Here is a 17,500-nt window from a genome sequence, read left to right on the forward strand (position 1 = left end):
CTTTATTTTCGCTACTGGACAAAGGTTCCTCACAACTGATACTGGCATGAATAGTGGCAATGGTGTGTTCACCTTTGTTTCTGAAAAGGGTTTAAGACGAATTGACACTATTTCAGAATGAGGCAGCTGATAGCATTTTCTAAGTTTGCCCTTCAACTGTTTATTTTAACTGTCCGTATCCGAGTCCATGTTGCTGAATTTCACGTTCACGTGTTTTTTCCTATCTACCCAATGAGACTAAAGATATATTTGACCGCCTGCTCACTCTTGTTGCAGATTCGCCTCAACTTCATCGCAAATCAGAGCTGACTGATTTTGAACTCGGAGAAAGAAAGTCCTATAGAAACATAGCGTAATGAAACAATAAGCTCAAGTACTTTCGTTTGTCAAAATCCATCCTTAAGAAAATGTCTGACCTCGGTTTTAAAGCGACCAAATGACGAAGATCAAGAATTCAACTGAAAGGTGACATTCTCTTGACCATTAGCTTCCCTTCCGGCGAATGATGTGGTAGCAAAGCTTTTGCATCTCGGTGAAGATCACGATTTACCTCCCGATTTCAACCCATAATTTGAAGTGACACACTTAAGCCTAGCAAGAGGCAGTGGTGGACAAAGGACTACAGCAAGCTTTTCCATTGCCCCTTTGATTGTTCATGCTCGAACAACAACCACAGGCCTAGAATAGCAATTGAGAGGGAAGATAAAACGCTCTCCAAAATTCAGTTATTAGTCAAAATCCCCTTTCTTTGGAAAGTGATTGATGCGCTGAAAAGGATGCTTTTGCCACAAACAAGAAAATGACGACCACTTCCAAGGCGGGGTTGCGGGAATATTGTCCCACCAAAAAATAGTAATGCCAATATAAGCCTTCATTCGTTAATTTCTGTTATTTTACAATCCTGAGGACACATTTACTTTCTAACGAGAGGATGCCCACAAACATAATTTGACATTTTAAGGTTGGGTTTATGAAGTATCTATCAATAAAAAGTACGCTCCAACCCCTTTTCTAGATAATGAATAATAATCATGAAATAATGGACAGTATATTGATATGGACACAAATATATACGGATGAAAAATACTTCAGTATGAAGTATACATTAACTGAAACACAAATGACCAGGTCGCAAAAACACTGGGTAAATGCCCAGCTGTGTCAGTGACAGGGACGTATTCGATTTGCACACAGACTGCTGCCCAGGGCGCAAATACCACAGAACCATTTGGTGTATTTTCAAGGATGATAGATGGAGGAAGCCCAAGTACTCACAAACAATTAAATCCAATATTGAAGTGGAAGAGACACATTGCCGCGCAGCTTTCGGCATCACTGACGCTGTACTCGATCTGAAAAATAAGTAAGTATTAAAACTGGGAAGAACGGATTACAGCAACTTGGTTTGCATATAAAAAGATACGCAATTAAGAAAACGATTCTTTGAGCCGTCTTCTTCAGCAGATCGCAACATGTAGTACCCTCAACTTATTTTGCCCGTGATTTCAGCGTTATTTTCTGGATAAAGAAAATGGAGGCCACTTCAAATAATAATCTTCCATAATAATAAAATCTCAGTGGATCTTTCTTGTTTGTCCGGCCCGGGTGAGGGCGGGGTAGGTAGTTGGTAGGGAGGGTACTATAATAGAAAGACATGACAGGCAGCGCCGGGTTCCACCGCAGCGTAGAGCGCACCATCAAGCTCCTAATAATAATAAGAATAATGATAGTATAAAATAGAGCATATATCCAGTGGATCTTTAATGTTACACTGCAACCTCAGCACTGCATCTTGCACTGACTGCGTTTACATCTGGCAGTTTCTGGTATATCTGTCCGTGTAAAGTTAGTTTCTGTGCTGTAGTCAAACCAAAATGTCGTGGCGGGTGACAGAGGGTTTTTCTCGGACTATATCGTTCGCAGTTAAGAACATTTTGGTCATTTACCCTTCAGGAAACCGACCTACATAAACCTAAAACCTCAGCGGTAAGCGCGGATTTTATTTTCATTTCTTCTAAACGCGAACCACAGTAACCATTGCGTGTGTGCTAAAATGGAATATGGACAATAATCAGATGGTTTGAAATTATGCCATTATTACAAGATCTGTGATTATTATTTTTAAAAAAACACACAAAGAAAGGAAAATCATTAAGAACAAACAAAATTTATTCTTTCTTTCTTTAGAAAACGATGAACAGTAAATGACAGAACTAAGGTAGAGTCATAAACAAGGGATTAACCTCGAGGCTGAGATTTAAAAGGAAAAATGGATCTGGCAGAGCTGCCATCTTAGAATCTTGAAAAGACTTTTTCTTTACTTTGACATCTAAAACGATATTCTATCAAAAACAAGGTATGGTTGGCCCTTTGCAGCATACACATGTAGAGATTTGAAAAGAGATAAACTTTTATAATCTTTTAATTACACTACTATCCCAGAATAAGACTGCCACCAAACTCCATATAAGCCAAGTTGATCTTACTGAAAGATTTTATCGGGTACTGGGGCGACCACTTCTTTAAAGGATTGAAATCCCAGCTTGCATGATTAGGATTTAACTCGTCATTATACAGCCATAAAATTCGTTTGGTCTCTCATCTTCGTCTATATATAACAGAGTTTTGTATATGTACATTGTCACTCACTCGACTCACCCTGTAAAGAAAGTACTTCTTCCTGCTTCCGAATGGAAAGAGCGGAAGAAACTGGGATGAGGACCGAGAGTTTATGAATCGGTGCTTGAAGCTACCAGTATTCCAGATGTATGTAAACTGCTTATGATGATTATCATGAAGGAAAAAGAAAAAAAAAAGTAAGAAACGAACGTGTGGGTGGAGGGACTGGTCTCGCACAATCCAGTACAGAACTTAATCCGGCTTTACTAATAAACCGATGAGATTTTCCCTGTGTCTACAAGGGAAAAGACCTAAACTTTTATATTCAAATACGAAGCATTCTGATGACACCTCTCGTCATCCGCCACGACATTTTGGTTCGACTATAGGAGGCTGATTTTTGTGTCAGTTCGTGGGTGAACAGCCTTCATTTGATGCTAGGTTTTGAAAAGCCAAGTTACATGAATGGCAGGTCAAAATGATGACCTGAAGGTAAGCAAAGACAAAAACTGTAGAATACTTTGGCGTAAATAACTTAAAGAAATAAAGTAAGAGAGATAAATGTTTTGTTGTACTCAACAAAATGACATCATATTACCATTCCAGTTATATATAGCCCATTGCTATCTATGATAACCATTGTGATACAAAGTACAATAAAGACTTTTCATTGTACGATGTTCCACATGTATATAAATAAAATATTCTTCCACTAACCTTTTTCGCATATAGTATGGACAGCGATATAGAAGCATTTTTACCTTTGCCTAAAGTTTTCGTTCGGCTATTAATATTCAAGAAGCACTTAAGTGAACAATATATATGTACACAATATGCTTGATGTAAATTATAATATAATGATAATCATTAGCAGATCACATTTTTCCACCTCGTAACAGGAAACAGAAATCTAACGAAGCACTGGGGACTTTGCTAGATCTTAAACACTGTCCATTTATCACGAGGAGATCAAACGACTAACTATTATGTCTTTCAAGGTCGGTGTATCAAGTCTGCTATTTAGGAAATACCAACTTTACCCAACACAAACGAGAATTTTTGAGATATAATTCATTAATACAGCGGTGAATAGATTGAAGCACTTAATGAAACCTAATCGAGTGTTCTGCTAAACCGAAGATTTATGACAGGTGGACGAATTGACGTTCGCGTCGCAATGTCAAGGAAACGACTGAAGAAGAATGCAATGCACTTCCCTTGCGAAGATCATTTTCGACTATTGACGAGTAAGGAATCTAAAAGAGACGGCCATGATCCTGAGTGAAGGGGGATCCATTTTTTTTTTACATTTTGTTTGACGACTTTTACTTAAAGATACCAGCTATTACCCAGAGACCGCAGAAGAATTTAGAAGAGTAAGAAAAATATTAAGTAGGAGAGGAATAATACTGAACATGTTTACGTCACGCCATGTTATACATGATACTACAAACCACACAGGGGGAAACAAAAGAACTCAAGGGAGTTGAAAAGCCTCTCGTTAATGACGAGGGGTCCTCATCACAACAACTATAATACGTCCAAAGCGAATGTTGTGAACGATGCGGCGTCGGTGCTGGACATTGTTTCCACTCGCATCCAAAATGGTGCTTCATGCAAAGCAGAGTACTGCAGTGTCAAAGTAATTTAGATAGCAGCGACAGTATGCTTGAGGAGGTCTGTTTCTGAACTGATAAAAAAGCATAGTTTTGCTTGTAGAAATAGCAATATTTGCATTAAGTTTTTTTTATTATATATAATATATATATATATATATATATATATATATATATATTATGTATATATATATATATATATAAATTGAGAGGTATACAAACACAACACATAAAAGTTAGCTTGGGATTATGTTCATGGACAGAGCAAAACGAAAAGAGTTACATGAAGGTGTGAAAGGAAAGCTAATAAGCTAACATAACACAAACCTGGGTGTCTGATTTCCATGGAATTGCTGCTTCGGGTGTCTGGAACTGAAGAAGGTAGTCAGCTGGCTCAAGCACAAGGACGTGGGCATACACAAAGAGTTCGTCGTGACTTAGCTGTAAAGAAGAAACCCAAGAATTGGCAGGTATTGGAGAGAAGAAAAGGGTATATAATTAACAGGGAGCAACGCGAGCTACGGGAAATTTCAGTTAAAAGGAATATAGTGAAAATTGTGCACAAAGCAAAAAAAAAAAAAAAAAACGCTTATATGCAGTCCTAGCAGGTTTCTTTCTTGCTAAGTTTTCATCTCAAGAAGTCAGACTAACATATTGTATCCCTACCGCCCCAACCTAAGTAGTACTAGAAGTTGCCTCAGTGCGAAAAATCAAATTCTCAGCAGGATATCATACTTCGATTGAAACGATGGTGCCTTTATTAACAAGATGGCGTCTTACCATAAGCACGAAATGTATAACAGTCAATTGATACCAAATGTTACAAAGACATTACTTACTTTGCAGAGGACTCCCATACCCTGATGATTGTCTGGAAAGATTAGGGGCTTACCAAATGCTATCCATCCACATTTGAAGATGTGGTAGAAATGACATATAAATATTTAGACAGATAGCGAGAAATTACCTCTATTTTAGGCAGCCTAACATACGAGACTTTCCCATCTTCGTTCATCTTCTGTAGGATCTGTCGCTTGAACTCATCTTGGTTTTGAGAGGCCCCTTTTTCCCAGGTACCTGGAGAAGTCAGTAAAAAATGCAGTACTTGATGAAAACCGTTAGCGGCACCATTTAGTTTTTTTTTTCTTCTTCTTTTTTTTGCGGTCAGTTCATTTATTCATTTCAGTGTTTTAAAAGAGAGAAAAGATATTGAATATTACAATGAAACGCGAAGTAATTAAAAATCATTCTAGTTTTAATGTCCTGATTATGCCTTGCAACATTCCCCCGTCATGGTAGTGTTTATCTCTTAGAATAACATACGTTATACTATACAGGAAGAGAAAGGACTCTACCCTATCTGTGTAATCATTTTTTGTGCCACATAAGGAAAGGTTCGCTCACAGTCAGAGTAAATCTGTGGCAACGGAAGGTGGGCGCAGTCACATGAATGAAAGAGTTAACCAAGAAAGGACCTTGAACTGGACAGTAAGATTAAACATATGAGAGTTTGAGAAAAAAGCAAGTGTCCAAAATGTCTAGCTCTAGCTGTTAGATTTGGTGAAGCATAAGCTGACAGGAGGTCTAATGATGATTCAGATTTTACCTTTGGTATGACAATACTCAACGACCCAGAGACTCATCTTCCAAATAACTTATCTTAGAAATTTTGTCAAATAAACCTTCGTTACCTATAATATAAGAAGCTTGTGAAGCATACGTGTTAAATTTCAACGGCAGAAAAAGTGAAAGCTGTCCAAGTTGGAAGGCGAGACAAGAATTGTAGCGCATTTTGTCTCTGTTGTTCAGTTCCGAATGGGAAGTCTTTTTTGTTTGCCGTCTCTCAAGAAACTAAAAGTAACACTTATCTCCCATAGCTTCATTGATCAGACAGAGGCTAAGTGTTTCAAATCGCAGAAAACTGTCAGGTAATCATTTCTAACACACACTGAATACTCACTCGTTCTTTTGGCATTACGATCAGGAAGTAAGGAATGCACTTTGCTGAATAATAGACGGATAATCTAAGCTTAGTCTGACAAAAACAGTAGAATTAATAAGGTAGGTTATCTAATATATTGATCCAAAAGACTGAGATCCACAAATTAAAAGCTACAAAATTAGGCTGATAAGCGGTGTGTGGACTCTTTCTGGCAGTGACATTAGGCAGCTTTCTAAGGAAGGGAAAAACAAATCAGTACTATGAGAATTCGAGATCAGCGTCCTAATGGAATTGGATTAAGCACACAAATACATACGCACCAATACACGTTATATATATATCTTATATATATATATATAGATATATATATATATATATATATATATATCATATATATATATATATATATATATGATATATATATATTATAATAATATAATATATAATCGTATATATATATATGGTTAGGAACACCCCAAATACATACGCAAATACACGTTATCTTATATATATATATATATATATATATTATATATATATATATGATAAATATATATATATATATATATATATGATATATATATATATATTGGATGAAGCACACAATACATACGCACATACACGTTTTATACATATATATATACATATATATATATATATATATATATATATATATATATATATATATATATATATATAAGAGATCCTCACGTGAAAATGAAAGAAGAAGGAGGTACCAAGACTTTCAACTTTTATTCCAAAGTCATCTTCAGGGTACTGAAGATGACTTTGGAATAAAAGTTGAAAGTCTTGGTACCTCCTTTCATTTTCACGTGAGGATCTCTTATATACTTCACCCACGGGACCATTGTGGAATTGCAATATATATATATATATATATATATATATCTATTATATATATATATATATATATATATATATGCGTGTGTGTATATAAGTATATAAATGTGTTTGCCTATTTACATAACCATATATCTAGTAAGTATTGAGAATAAAAAACTGAATACATATAACTGATACCATGAAACATTTCCACCATATTAATTAATAAGTAACGAAGTATAAATGAGTTTACCGTCAAGCAAGATACATGGGACTGTGGAAAGCCATGGTACGAGGCTGTGGCATAACCTAAAATTTGACATCAATGGTCTCTTCTCGCCGCAAAATATAGCATAGGTCTACAGTCGGTTAGGAACAAAATATCCCAATAAAGGTAGAACACAAGACCAGAAGCCTGTGTAAGTAATGTCATCTCTTTAGTTATAGGAAGCCCTGCCAACACTACCTAATCTGCAGGCAGCGTAAGATATATTTTCCAGGAGCAGTGGCGTGTGGAATACTCGTAAACATCAAGCACACGGGTGCCTGTGCCAAGAGTCATTGAGTGGGAACACAGTATTGAACGACAAATCAGTAGTCTTGGTTTAGTTGGAGTTCAGTTTCATATTCACTTAACAACACTGCTGACTAATGTAATCTAGGTTTCCTTTAAGGCTATCAGTCATTTAATTTAACAATATGATGGAGCAAATAACTACAAGGGACACATCATTACTCTTTATTTTACACTGTCGTTTTTAAATACCAACAACACTGTTTCCACGAAATACTAAAAACAATAGCAAGCCTCGGAATATGACGTTTGTCGAATTTCAGTGTAATGCCACTTGAGCAAGTACCACGACTTGCAGAGATGATCTTATCGTTCCAGTTAGGTATCAAAGTGACAGTGTATCAAAGGCTTCAACATTCATCGGAATTCCTGTTATCTCCAATCAAGACTTACGTCTCCACATCTGAACATGTATTGCCAATGGATACTATAGTTAAGACTTAGAATAATATATTTCTATTGATCTATCAGGCAAAGGTCTCCAGATGATCATTGTCACGGTATATCATGAGCATCTACACATCTTAGAACTAAAATCTTGTAACACAAGCCAATGTCCTGTTGACTGAAGACAACACAGGTACAGAATACCAAAGAGTTTCAGATTTTTATATGAATTAAGTAAAGTCTATTGACACCATGAATGTGCAGACAGCGAAGCACATCCTGGACGGGGTGTTTGTACTATTTCAGTCTTCTCGGCAAAAGATGTCTCATGAATCGAACTGCTAAACTCTATAGAGATTTAGTGATTGCTTCATATCAGAACTCAACTGCAGATAATTTGATTGGTTTTTAATGCTTTTGGCTGCTAGAATATAGACGACTATAAGGCTGCATATTTCATTTATGGGATTTTTGAACAGTAGAATTTTGTTGATTTCATATTCCAGGAGCCAAAAGTATTAAGAACAAAAAAAAAAAAACTATCGGTAGTAGTGTTCTAATATGAAGCCATCACTAACCCACTTCAGAGACACCTTGACGAGAAGACTGAAACCGTTCAGACGCTCCGTTCGGGATATGTTTTGTTGTTTGCATCTTCCTGATGCCATGTGACTTGACATAATTCCGTCCCCTAAAAAAGAAAAATAGATAAATAAAATATAAAATAAAAACTTACCTTCAAAGAAGATCTTATACCAATTTCTCGAGGTGGGCAGGCTAAAACACTCGCCAACATCGAAGGGATTCAGTTCGTATGTTTCGAAGGAAGACTGGAACTGAAGGAGGTTCACTCTCTGCACCTGCTCGATCTCATTCGGGTTTTTATCGTTGTATATGGTGATTTCAATCTTTACAGGAAGAGGGGTAGTCGTGTACTCTCCTATGTCATCCACATATTTCTGGAAGTGCAACACCGGGGGAATATAAGTTGACCGAAGGATTTAGATCAAAAGATGGCGTATCTTTATATCCTATGTTCATTTCTCAATCTTTGTTTGAACATTTTTGTAAATTTCATGTAACTAATACAAAGTGTATTGTTTTTCCAATGACATTGCCTTATAACAAGTGTTTCTGACCGCACCGCTCCTAAATCCTTAATCTAATCTTCGAGATTTGACTAAATCAGTACTGTCCGGTCGTATATGCCTCTTTGTTTTCAAAATGTATTGTTTTTTGACTAAATTACGTGTGACCACGTGTGGGAGGCTGCTTTTAAAATCTTTAATCTAGCTCACGGGCGTTTTTTCGTTTCTTTAAAGTGAATTGGACCTTTGCTAATCCGGTAATGTCCGTTTGTATACTATACCTACTTGTACAGTATTTTTCTCTGCTCTGAATTCTGATCAGTCTTGCTTTAAGTAGAGGGTCGTTAAGACCGAAAGATCTCGGCAGTTCTCGTGTTTTCATTCTCCTTAATGGCATTACCTTTATTTATACATAGCACCACGTTTTATATATTTCGTGATCAAGTTTTTCATATATATATATATATATATATATATATATATATATATATATATATATATATATATACCAGATATATATATATTATATAATAATATATATATATATATAGATGATATATATATGAGAGAGAGAGAGAGAGAGAGAGAGAGAGAGAGAGAGAGAGAGAGCAGCACACAATGGATAGAGTTATATTGCAAAATACGGGAGCAGGTTTGTAGTTGGTTGTGATCAAGCTAACTTGCCTGCACAGGCTCTTGTGAGAACCTCTGTTGTCTGAACATCTAACAGGCCCTGTAGTTAGAAGGATGATTTCCCTTGATACGTGACCTCTGCCTTGATTACTCTTGTCAATATTCTTTTTTTTTAACCATATATTATTTTCTGTCAACCAAACAGGACAGCAAATTCTCACGATGTCTTCATGTCAGAGAAACTCTACGTTATTTTGACAAAGAATTTAAATTTTTCTTCAAATTATCCGAGGTAAGCGTGTCTGTGTGCCGTTACAGACTGCTTCAGGAACAAGACCCCGTGTGGTGGCATAAGGCCAGTTCAGTCTAGAAAACACACATCTCCGACGAACAAACAGACGGACGATCTCTCTTCATACACTTTTATGCAGAGTTGAAATCTAAATTAAGGATGACTATACCCTTTTTTTTCCATCGGTCCATCCGCCTGCGGTGTTTGCGCATGGTAACATTGCTTCCCGGTCTTTAAATAATGTCCTATTTCGAATATTAACGGTGTAATTTGCATACAGTAAATTATTAAAACACCTTTCAATTGCAAATGTACACCCAGATATCCTCTTATTTACCTAAAACTTACACATAGCGTAACTATTCAAAGCCCGGGACGCAGTGTTACAATGCGAAAACGCCACAGGCGGATGGACAGATGGAAAAAAACAGAGTACGTATAAGTAAGCCTGACCGTCGCATTGAAGGACAGACAGAAAGACAGACAGACAAACAGGGGGAGGAGGAACTTGAAACCCAACTTTATTATTATAAAGTGGGCGCTCCATAACTAACGATAAAAATTGAACTTACCGAAATAAAATGGTAATCCACGACAACTTTTTTGTGGTTCTTTCCTTGTGAATTGGGGATGTCATTGCGCGTAGCACTCCATCGGCTGGTCAATATACCACGCTCTTCATCGTATCCAGTGAAGATATACCTTTGAAGATCATAAATAATTTTATATAGACATATATATATATATATATATATATATATATATATATATATATACTATATATCTCTATATATATCTATATATATATATATAAATATATATATATATATATATATATATATATATTGTGTGTACTTCAACTGCTAACCAGAATATGCAAAACCTATGCAAAAACCTCCCGCCGAGTTAGCCATTTCATACTCCTTTTTCAGACATTTGACTTATTCCACATTAAACGCCTTTCCAATACTTCTTTCGCATCTGGCAAGCGCCCACTACGTTTTTCCCAACTCCTTTTTAACAACTCCCATTCACCAACCTAATTAAATGTCTTCCATTTCACAATTAACCAGGTGGAAGAGTTTAAAGAAAGTTAGACAAAATCATTAAGATACTGAATGAACAGTAAAACCTGCTCTTATCAGCTCCAAGAGATAAGTGAGCACATGATGTCTCCTCGTATGGACTAATTAGTCTTTGAGGCATCGCAATCCTTGTAACTCCTTGTAACAATTCAATCCATCCATTCGCCTACGGCCTACGCTAACCTTTTTACCACTTCGGTGCATCTTCAAATTTCTCAAAATTTCAGTTGGTCTTATGCCCCATCTACTACGCAAACAGTTCACATCATTCTAACACTTACAACCGGTTCCAGAAAATTGAATTGGGTTAAAAAAATCTTTTCATACATTCAACCTTGTAGCTCAGAGACGGTGGAAGTCAGTCTCTTCACAACTTTTACATAGCACCTGCTCTCTCCCCTCCTTGTTCTGTTATATGAGTCATCAGTTCTCTCATCCTAACAGCATCTGTTATAATTAAGTACTTCCAAATGTCAATAGGTTGCACTTCACCACAATATTAACACAGCCGTCGAGGAGATGTACTACACAGTATTTGGCTTCTTTGTCGTATTAGAGGGAGAGAGATGTAACTGTGAAACAATTTCTTTAAATGACTTTATTGCTTCCATTCATCGTTTAATGGCAGAGAAAGTTGAATGGACACATGGAAAAAGAGTTCCATTATAAATGGAAGAACTGCACAATTTCCTAGGAAACATAAATAAACTAAATGAGCAAATCAGGGTCACAATAGAAGAAGAGAAGGAGGGAGACATCCCTTTCTTAGACGTGCTGATAAAGAGAGAAGGGGAAAGTTTAAAATTTAAGGTACACAGTAAGAAGACGCACGCCAACTCATACATACATATGTTCTCTAGTCATCGGGAAAAAAAATTTAAATATGAGTAAAGACAGGGTTTACCATCAGGGCTTATAGGATTTGCAGCCCTGAATTCTTGGACTAAAAGCTGGAATATCTGAGGGAGAGTTTTAGGAGATTAGGATACCCTAAGTATTTGTGGGAACTGGCCCACTTCATAATAAGCCAAGAAGAAATTATTTTAGGGAGAGGGAAGGGAGAGAAAAAGAACATTTAAAAGGAAAAAAAATAACTGCAGTCCCAGACAATAACACTATTACACCCATCAACAGGAAGCTACCAGATCATATCAAATTGATAGGCAGTAAAAAAAAATATAAAAGAATAAAGAAACATCAGGAATAAAACAATTAGAAACAAAAAGTTGGTAGAGGGGGAAGAGGTAAAAGGAAGGGGGATGTGTTATACACGGTAGCGTGTCCAGACTGTGAAGAGCGTTACTTCGAAAGTGGCAAATCCTGCAAAGAACGAGAGGCAAACAACAACACATACAAAAGATAAGGCACTATAGTATATATATTCAGACGTCGGCAGTCGCCAAGCGCTGTTAGGAAACAGACCACAAAATAGATTGGGACAATACCAATTTTTTTGTACAAGAACACAAACAAAACCGCCAGACTGATTTTAGAGAATTCATTCGTAACAAACCCGAATAATGTACTGGCAGGCAATACTGGAAACGGAGTTGAAAGACAGTCTATCAAGAAAAATCGTATACTCCATAATAGAAAAGAAACTTTTACGATGGGGGAGGGGGGCTACACAGGAGAAGGGCTGAATCCTCTCCCCCACATGCATATAAATGCAGCTGGACTACTTGTCCGATAGCGATCACGGGCTGGCATCGTGCTGGCGTAATCTTAAACAACAACAACTACATCCGGTCATTCGACGGATACTGTTTGCCCTAGAAAGCTTGTAACTTTTCTTGAATGAATATCTCCGCTAGATACCATCCCATTTAATGAGGTTCTGTCAGATATATATATATATACATATATATATATATATATATATATATATATATATATATATATATATATATATATATATATATATATATATATATATATATGTATATATATATAATGTGAACTTTTGTTTTAAAAAACTGTTTCCACTGAGTGGGTGTGGCTTCACAGGGGACAGCGATTTGGCTACAATTATTATTCTGTCTCACTCTACCGAATTACTTCTCTACCCGATATCTAGAAATTTCCTTACACCAATTACACCAAATGGCTGTATTTTAAAATTTCATCAACGAACAATTCCATGTCACAGTCTTGAAATGTATAAATTTATATTTAACATCGTTAGTCTATAGATATTTCAAGAACGAAAATGGCAATATACCAGAAACAATGGGATATTTATTGGTTCTTCTATGTACACTATGAGGAATGAGATCACATAAAAACATCAATTGTTGCGTCAAACTTCTCAAAATGGAAATAGACATTATTGGTATCTGTCAGTTTACCCACTTACTTTTTTCAGTATTCGCTACAACTGACTCTCGAGGATACATCAAAATAATATTTCTGGACATGAAAATAGAAGAGTTTAGCGAGCATTAAAAAAAAAAAAAAAAAAAAAAAAAAAAACAATCAAAATTGGTTATGACCTGTTTTTCAGCGAGCATCCAGCACCTGTGACAGTTCACTATTGACAGTCCCCCTCCCGGCCCAAACGTCGGATTTATGTGTTCCATCCTCCACGGCCTTTGTGAATAAATATTCCCCGATACAGGGATCTTTTTCATTTACTCCTATTAAAAAGTCCCTACTATATATATATATATATATATATATATATATACTATATATATATATATATATATATATATATATATATATATATATTTATGTGTGTGTGTGTGTGTGTGTGTGTGTGTGCGCGCGCGCGTGAATGTTTATATGTATACATAATGACAGAAGGAATAATTCAAAAGGTTCAGGAGATGAGGGTATATAATTCTAGTAGACGAAGCAGCTGGAGGAGAAGTGTGGGTATTGAATGCCAATGAAGGGAAAAGGTGGAGGAGGCTGTTGAGATGAGAAGTTCGAGTGGTGGATGCTGCTGCGTATGAATTCCTGAACTGGTAAGAAATGTAGAAATGCAACGAAGACGTGTTAGTAAGTTGAGAAGAGTTGTTTCAACTTTGCTAACCTTTATAACACGTCTCCGTCGTAGAATTGTGATACCAAAATGGTCTATAATTCGAAAGTCTAAAATGGAAGGGAAGAATACTGGACCAAAAGAAGCCTTCATATCCGGCAAAAGGAAGAATTTTTGGAAGACAAAGGCGAAAATCATAGAACCAAAATATGGTTGAGGAGGGCTGACGAGCCGTCTGGGTAGGAAAAGGATTCTTCTGGGGAAGTTTTCTGGCTATAGCTTCATCCATGATTGTCTACGTTTGTTTAATTATGTCACGCATACTTGAGTTAGCGAGATTTTGTTCTTGCGGCACATTAGAAATCGAGTATCATCCATATGCATTGCAGAACTGCTTCATTCTCACTATAGAGAATCTTCTCGGTGGAACCGTTGTGTGCTTCTCTGAAGTGTCATTCCTGTGGTGCCTTTCTGAGGTCCAACAAAGAAACCTCAAAAGCCCCCCTAAGATAAACTTCACGATCCTGTTCTATCTTTTAAGTTAAATGATCTTAATTTACTGAAATAAGTTAGAATGGAAGCTCGTTGATCGCGAGAGTTACAGATATAGGCAACAATTATCTCGCATTATAACGGCGATTTACTTACTTGCTGTCTAACGTAAACAGCTTTGTAGGATCAGCTCGCATGACTCCAGCAATCTCAGGACCTGACAAGATGTAAAGATGTAAAGAAAACAATGTATTTCTCATTCGTAACACAACTATATTTAAATTAATCTCTCTCTCCCTCTCTCTCTCTCTCTTCAGTTATTAAATGAAATCCTATTTTGCATTATTGCCAACAAAATATTGTCATATTTTATCCATTTTCTATTGTTAAAGTCAGGTGTTTAGTGGTCGTCGGATAGACTGACTTGAGAAGACTTACCAACCAGATTGGCCAAAGATTCCTGTGACCACCTAGTCGTCGCGCAGCTTCCCGTCCACTCATTGATGGAGTACTGTATACCTGCAGCGCGTGTTTATAAAGAGAATTAGTACTGGGTTGAAAAACTGAAAACGTTATGTTATCCACGAAATGAAAAAGTCGACGTAACAAATTATGATGTTGAGTTGAGTTTGACAACATATTTGCACTGAAATATTAATGAATGACTGAATGGGAGTTAAACGCAAAGAATCCTTGAGTCTATCCTCCAGAAAACTGTTAACAACACAAATAAATAGGAACTCAGGAGTAACAGGTGTTATATATGCAAGAAAATCTCGGCTATTTGCTCTCACAAACTGAGGTGGCCACTCATTCAATACTCAAGCAGGCCTTTCGGTTATTCTACTCACAAGAGGAAAAGTCTTGCGGAATTGTAAATAGTGACAGACTAGGACTTGTATGCAACTAGAAAATAATTGTCGCTACGCATAGTTGTTTGGTTGGTATGCCTTGATAATGGCTTGATGGCCTGTGACGATGACTACAGACTGTTGAGTCACCTCTTGTCTCAGCGCACAGTAGTTACAGCCAGGAACAGAACTGTGTTCTGCAATATCTAACTTGCATCTTCTTCCGTTTGTTTCGTGGATCCAAGTCAAAAAGGCCGAATGTTGTATTTCATAAGGTGGCGGAATATAACACCCACTATGCTAATTTCAGGATTTTTTAACATTTTGCTTGTTTCAGTGTGTAATGTTAATTAAGTATCATAATCCAGAATAGTTGCCATTTTACTTAATCTTCTAGTGATAAGTTAGTATGAGCGCCAAAATTATTTTTAACATTTTATTCTCTTCTGATTCCAAGGGAACTTGACAGTTATGCAGTTATGCACCTTTGTGATTCATTTTCCAAAATATTTTTTTACCATGACATATTTTTCGAAATGCAGGTCATTTTTTTTCTTTTATTATGAATCTTGAAGTTGGTATTATCTTCAACAAACATTCTGTTTACCTTGACCAAATTTTCAGTGCTACAGGTCATGACCAAAATCCCTTCTCTAAATCTGATTAGAATTGGCAAACTGACCATTTGCGAGGTGGAGATTGTCACTCACTCCACCTTAAAATCATTTTTTTTTTATCCTGGACCTATTTTTCAAGGTTGTGGGTCAGTTTTAAAAACAAACTTTTATAATTTTTCTTTTTTCTCAAGAACTCAGAGGCTGTTACTTTGAGGTCTCAGGTCTTCAACACCTTTGTCAAGAGGTCATGAAAATGAAAGTTCACGATAAATCTTATGTTCTTGAACTGATCAAAACACTATTTTTAAAGCACCTCTTTTAGTTGTATTATATTATTATTTTGACAGACAGCATTTTTATTATAATTCATGTATTTAAAAAATATTTGATCAATATTTTTTGATAAATAAATGCAATTAATGTAATGTTAATTTAACTGGTAGTCTTTTTGTCAGAGCAGATAAAGTAGAAACCTAGTCGAGATTAGCGTCGCTCATTTCAGTGCTTTAAAAGTGTTTTGTATCCTGTATTCTGCCTGTAATAAGTTATTTTCTCCTATGCACCTTTTCACTGATTCTTTGCCACAGTGTTACTCAATTACTAACTGTTCTGGCGAGCTCATGTGGCCATTTCTTCTTCTTCCCCTTTCTCTTCTTCTCCTTCTTCTTCTACATAAACCCTGACCGGCGGCAAGGCTAAATATAGTTTGACTATGGTTATGATTCACAGAAAAAATTAATATAGTGATAAACATATCAATTCGTTTCGCGTTTTATATAGAAGAATTGTTCTCATTTCTTTGCCTTAGAAAACATAAACAATTCGTGAAAAACTCTAATCCAAAAGAAGTTCTAGTGTACCAGAGTCGTGACTTCCTTTGGTCCAGTTGTTTATTTATTAGGACTACCTTTAGATTAATATGCAATAAATATGATTCTCCGTAGTACTTAGCCACGGAATAAATTGGACATAACAATCTGTTTTAGACATTGCAACACAGCAGGATCTTGAGGAGAAACTAAAACAAGTGCTACCAATAATTCTGGGGCCAGCCCATCCCGACTTTCCATTGCTAAAACCAAAATGAAATGTTTCTTACGCCCCTCTGGTCAAAACCACTAAAATTGTTCAGTATACCTTAGGTGGAGTTCCAGTGCACTAGGGCTGAGAGATTTCCGTCTGCTGAACAGTTTAATTATCATTAAAATTTCAACAGTAAAGTGAGCAGTTATGGCGAACACGGCCACACCTTTAGTCGTTTTCCCGCAAGACTTATAATTGAGAAAGACTCGAGTGTGCGCTTATCAACATCTTCTTCCGTTACATGTTCATGAAAATAAGAAATTTTAAAATCAATGAAGCCTTTAAAACACTTAACACTATAAACCTCTGAAAAAAAAAAATAAAATAAAAAAAAGGAAAAAAACAGCCCCAGGAATGAAATGGACTCCAAGGAGCAAAGAAGGAAGTTCTTA

General features: G+C 36.3%; 1 protein-coding gene across 1 annotated transcript in view; it reads right to left on the minus strand.

The window, feature by feature from the left end:
* Positions 1 to 17,500, minus strand: part of LOC135225780 (uncharacterized) — a 35,050-nt gene that overhangs the window by 10,511 nt on the left and 7,039 nt on the right. Inside the window, exons 4-10 of the mRNA XM_064265246.1 lie at positions 14,996 to 15,076; positions 14,714 to 14,774; positions 10,567 to 10,696; positions 8,718 to 8,940; positions 5,203 to 5,312; positions 4,563 to 4,676; positions 1,276 to 1,352 (exon numbers count right to left, since the gene is read on the minus strand). Of these exons, the coding sequence (XP_064121316.1) occupies positions 1,276 to 1,352; positions 4,563 to 4,676; positions 5,203 to 5,312; positions 8,718 to 8,940; positions 10,567 to 10,696; positions 14,714 to 14,774; positions 14,996 to 15,076 (796 nt within the window). The remainder of the gene's footprint in view (positions 1 to 1,275; positions 1,353 to 4,562; positions 4,677 to 5,202; positions 5,313 to 8,717; positions 8,941 to 10,566; positions 10,697 to 14,713; positions 14,775 to 14,995; positions 15,077 to 17,500) is intronic.

Source organism: Macrobrachium nipponense, chromosome 13 (assembly GCF_015104395.2).
Source record: "Macrobrachium nipponense isolate FS-2020 chromosome 13, ASM1510439v2, whole genome shotgun sequence".
Classification (NCBI taxonomy): Eukaryota; Metazoa; Arthropoda; class Malacostraca; order Decapoda; family Palaemonidae; genus Macrobrachium; species Macrobrachium nipponense.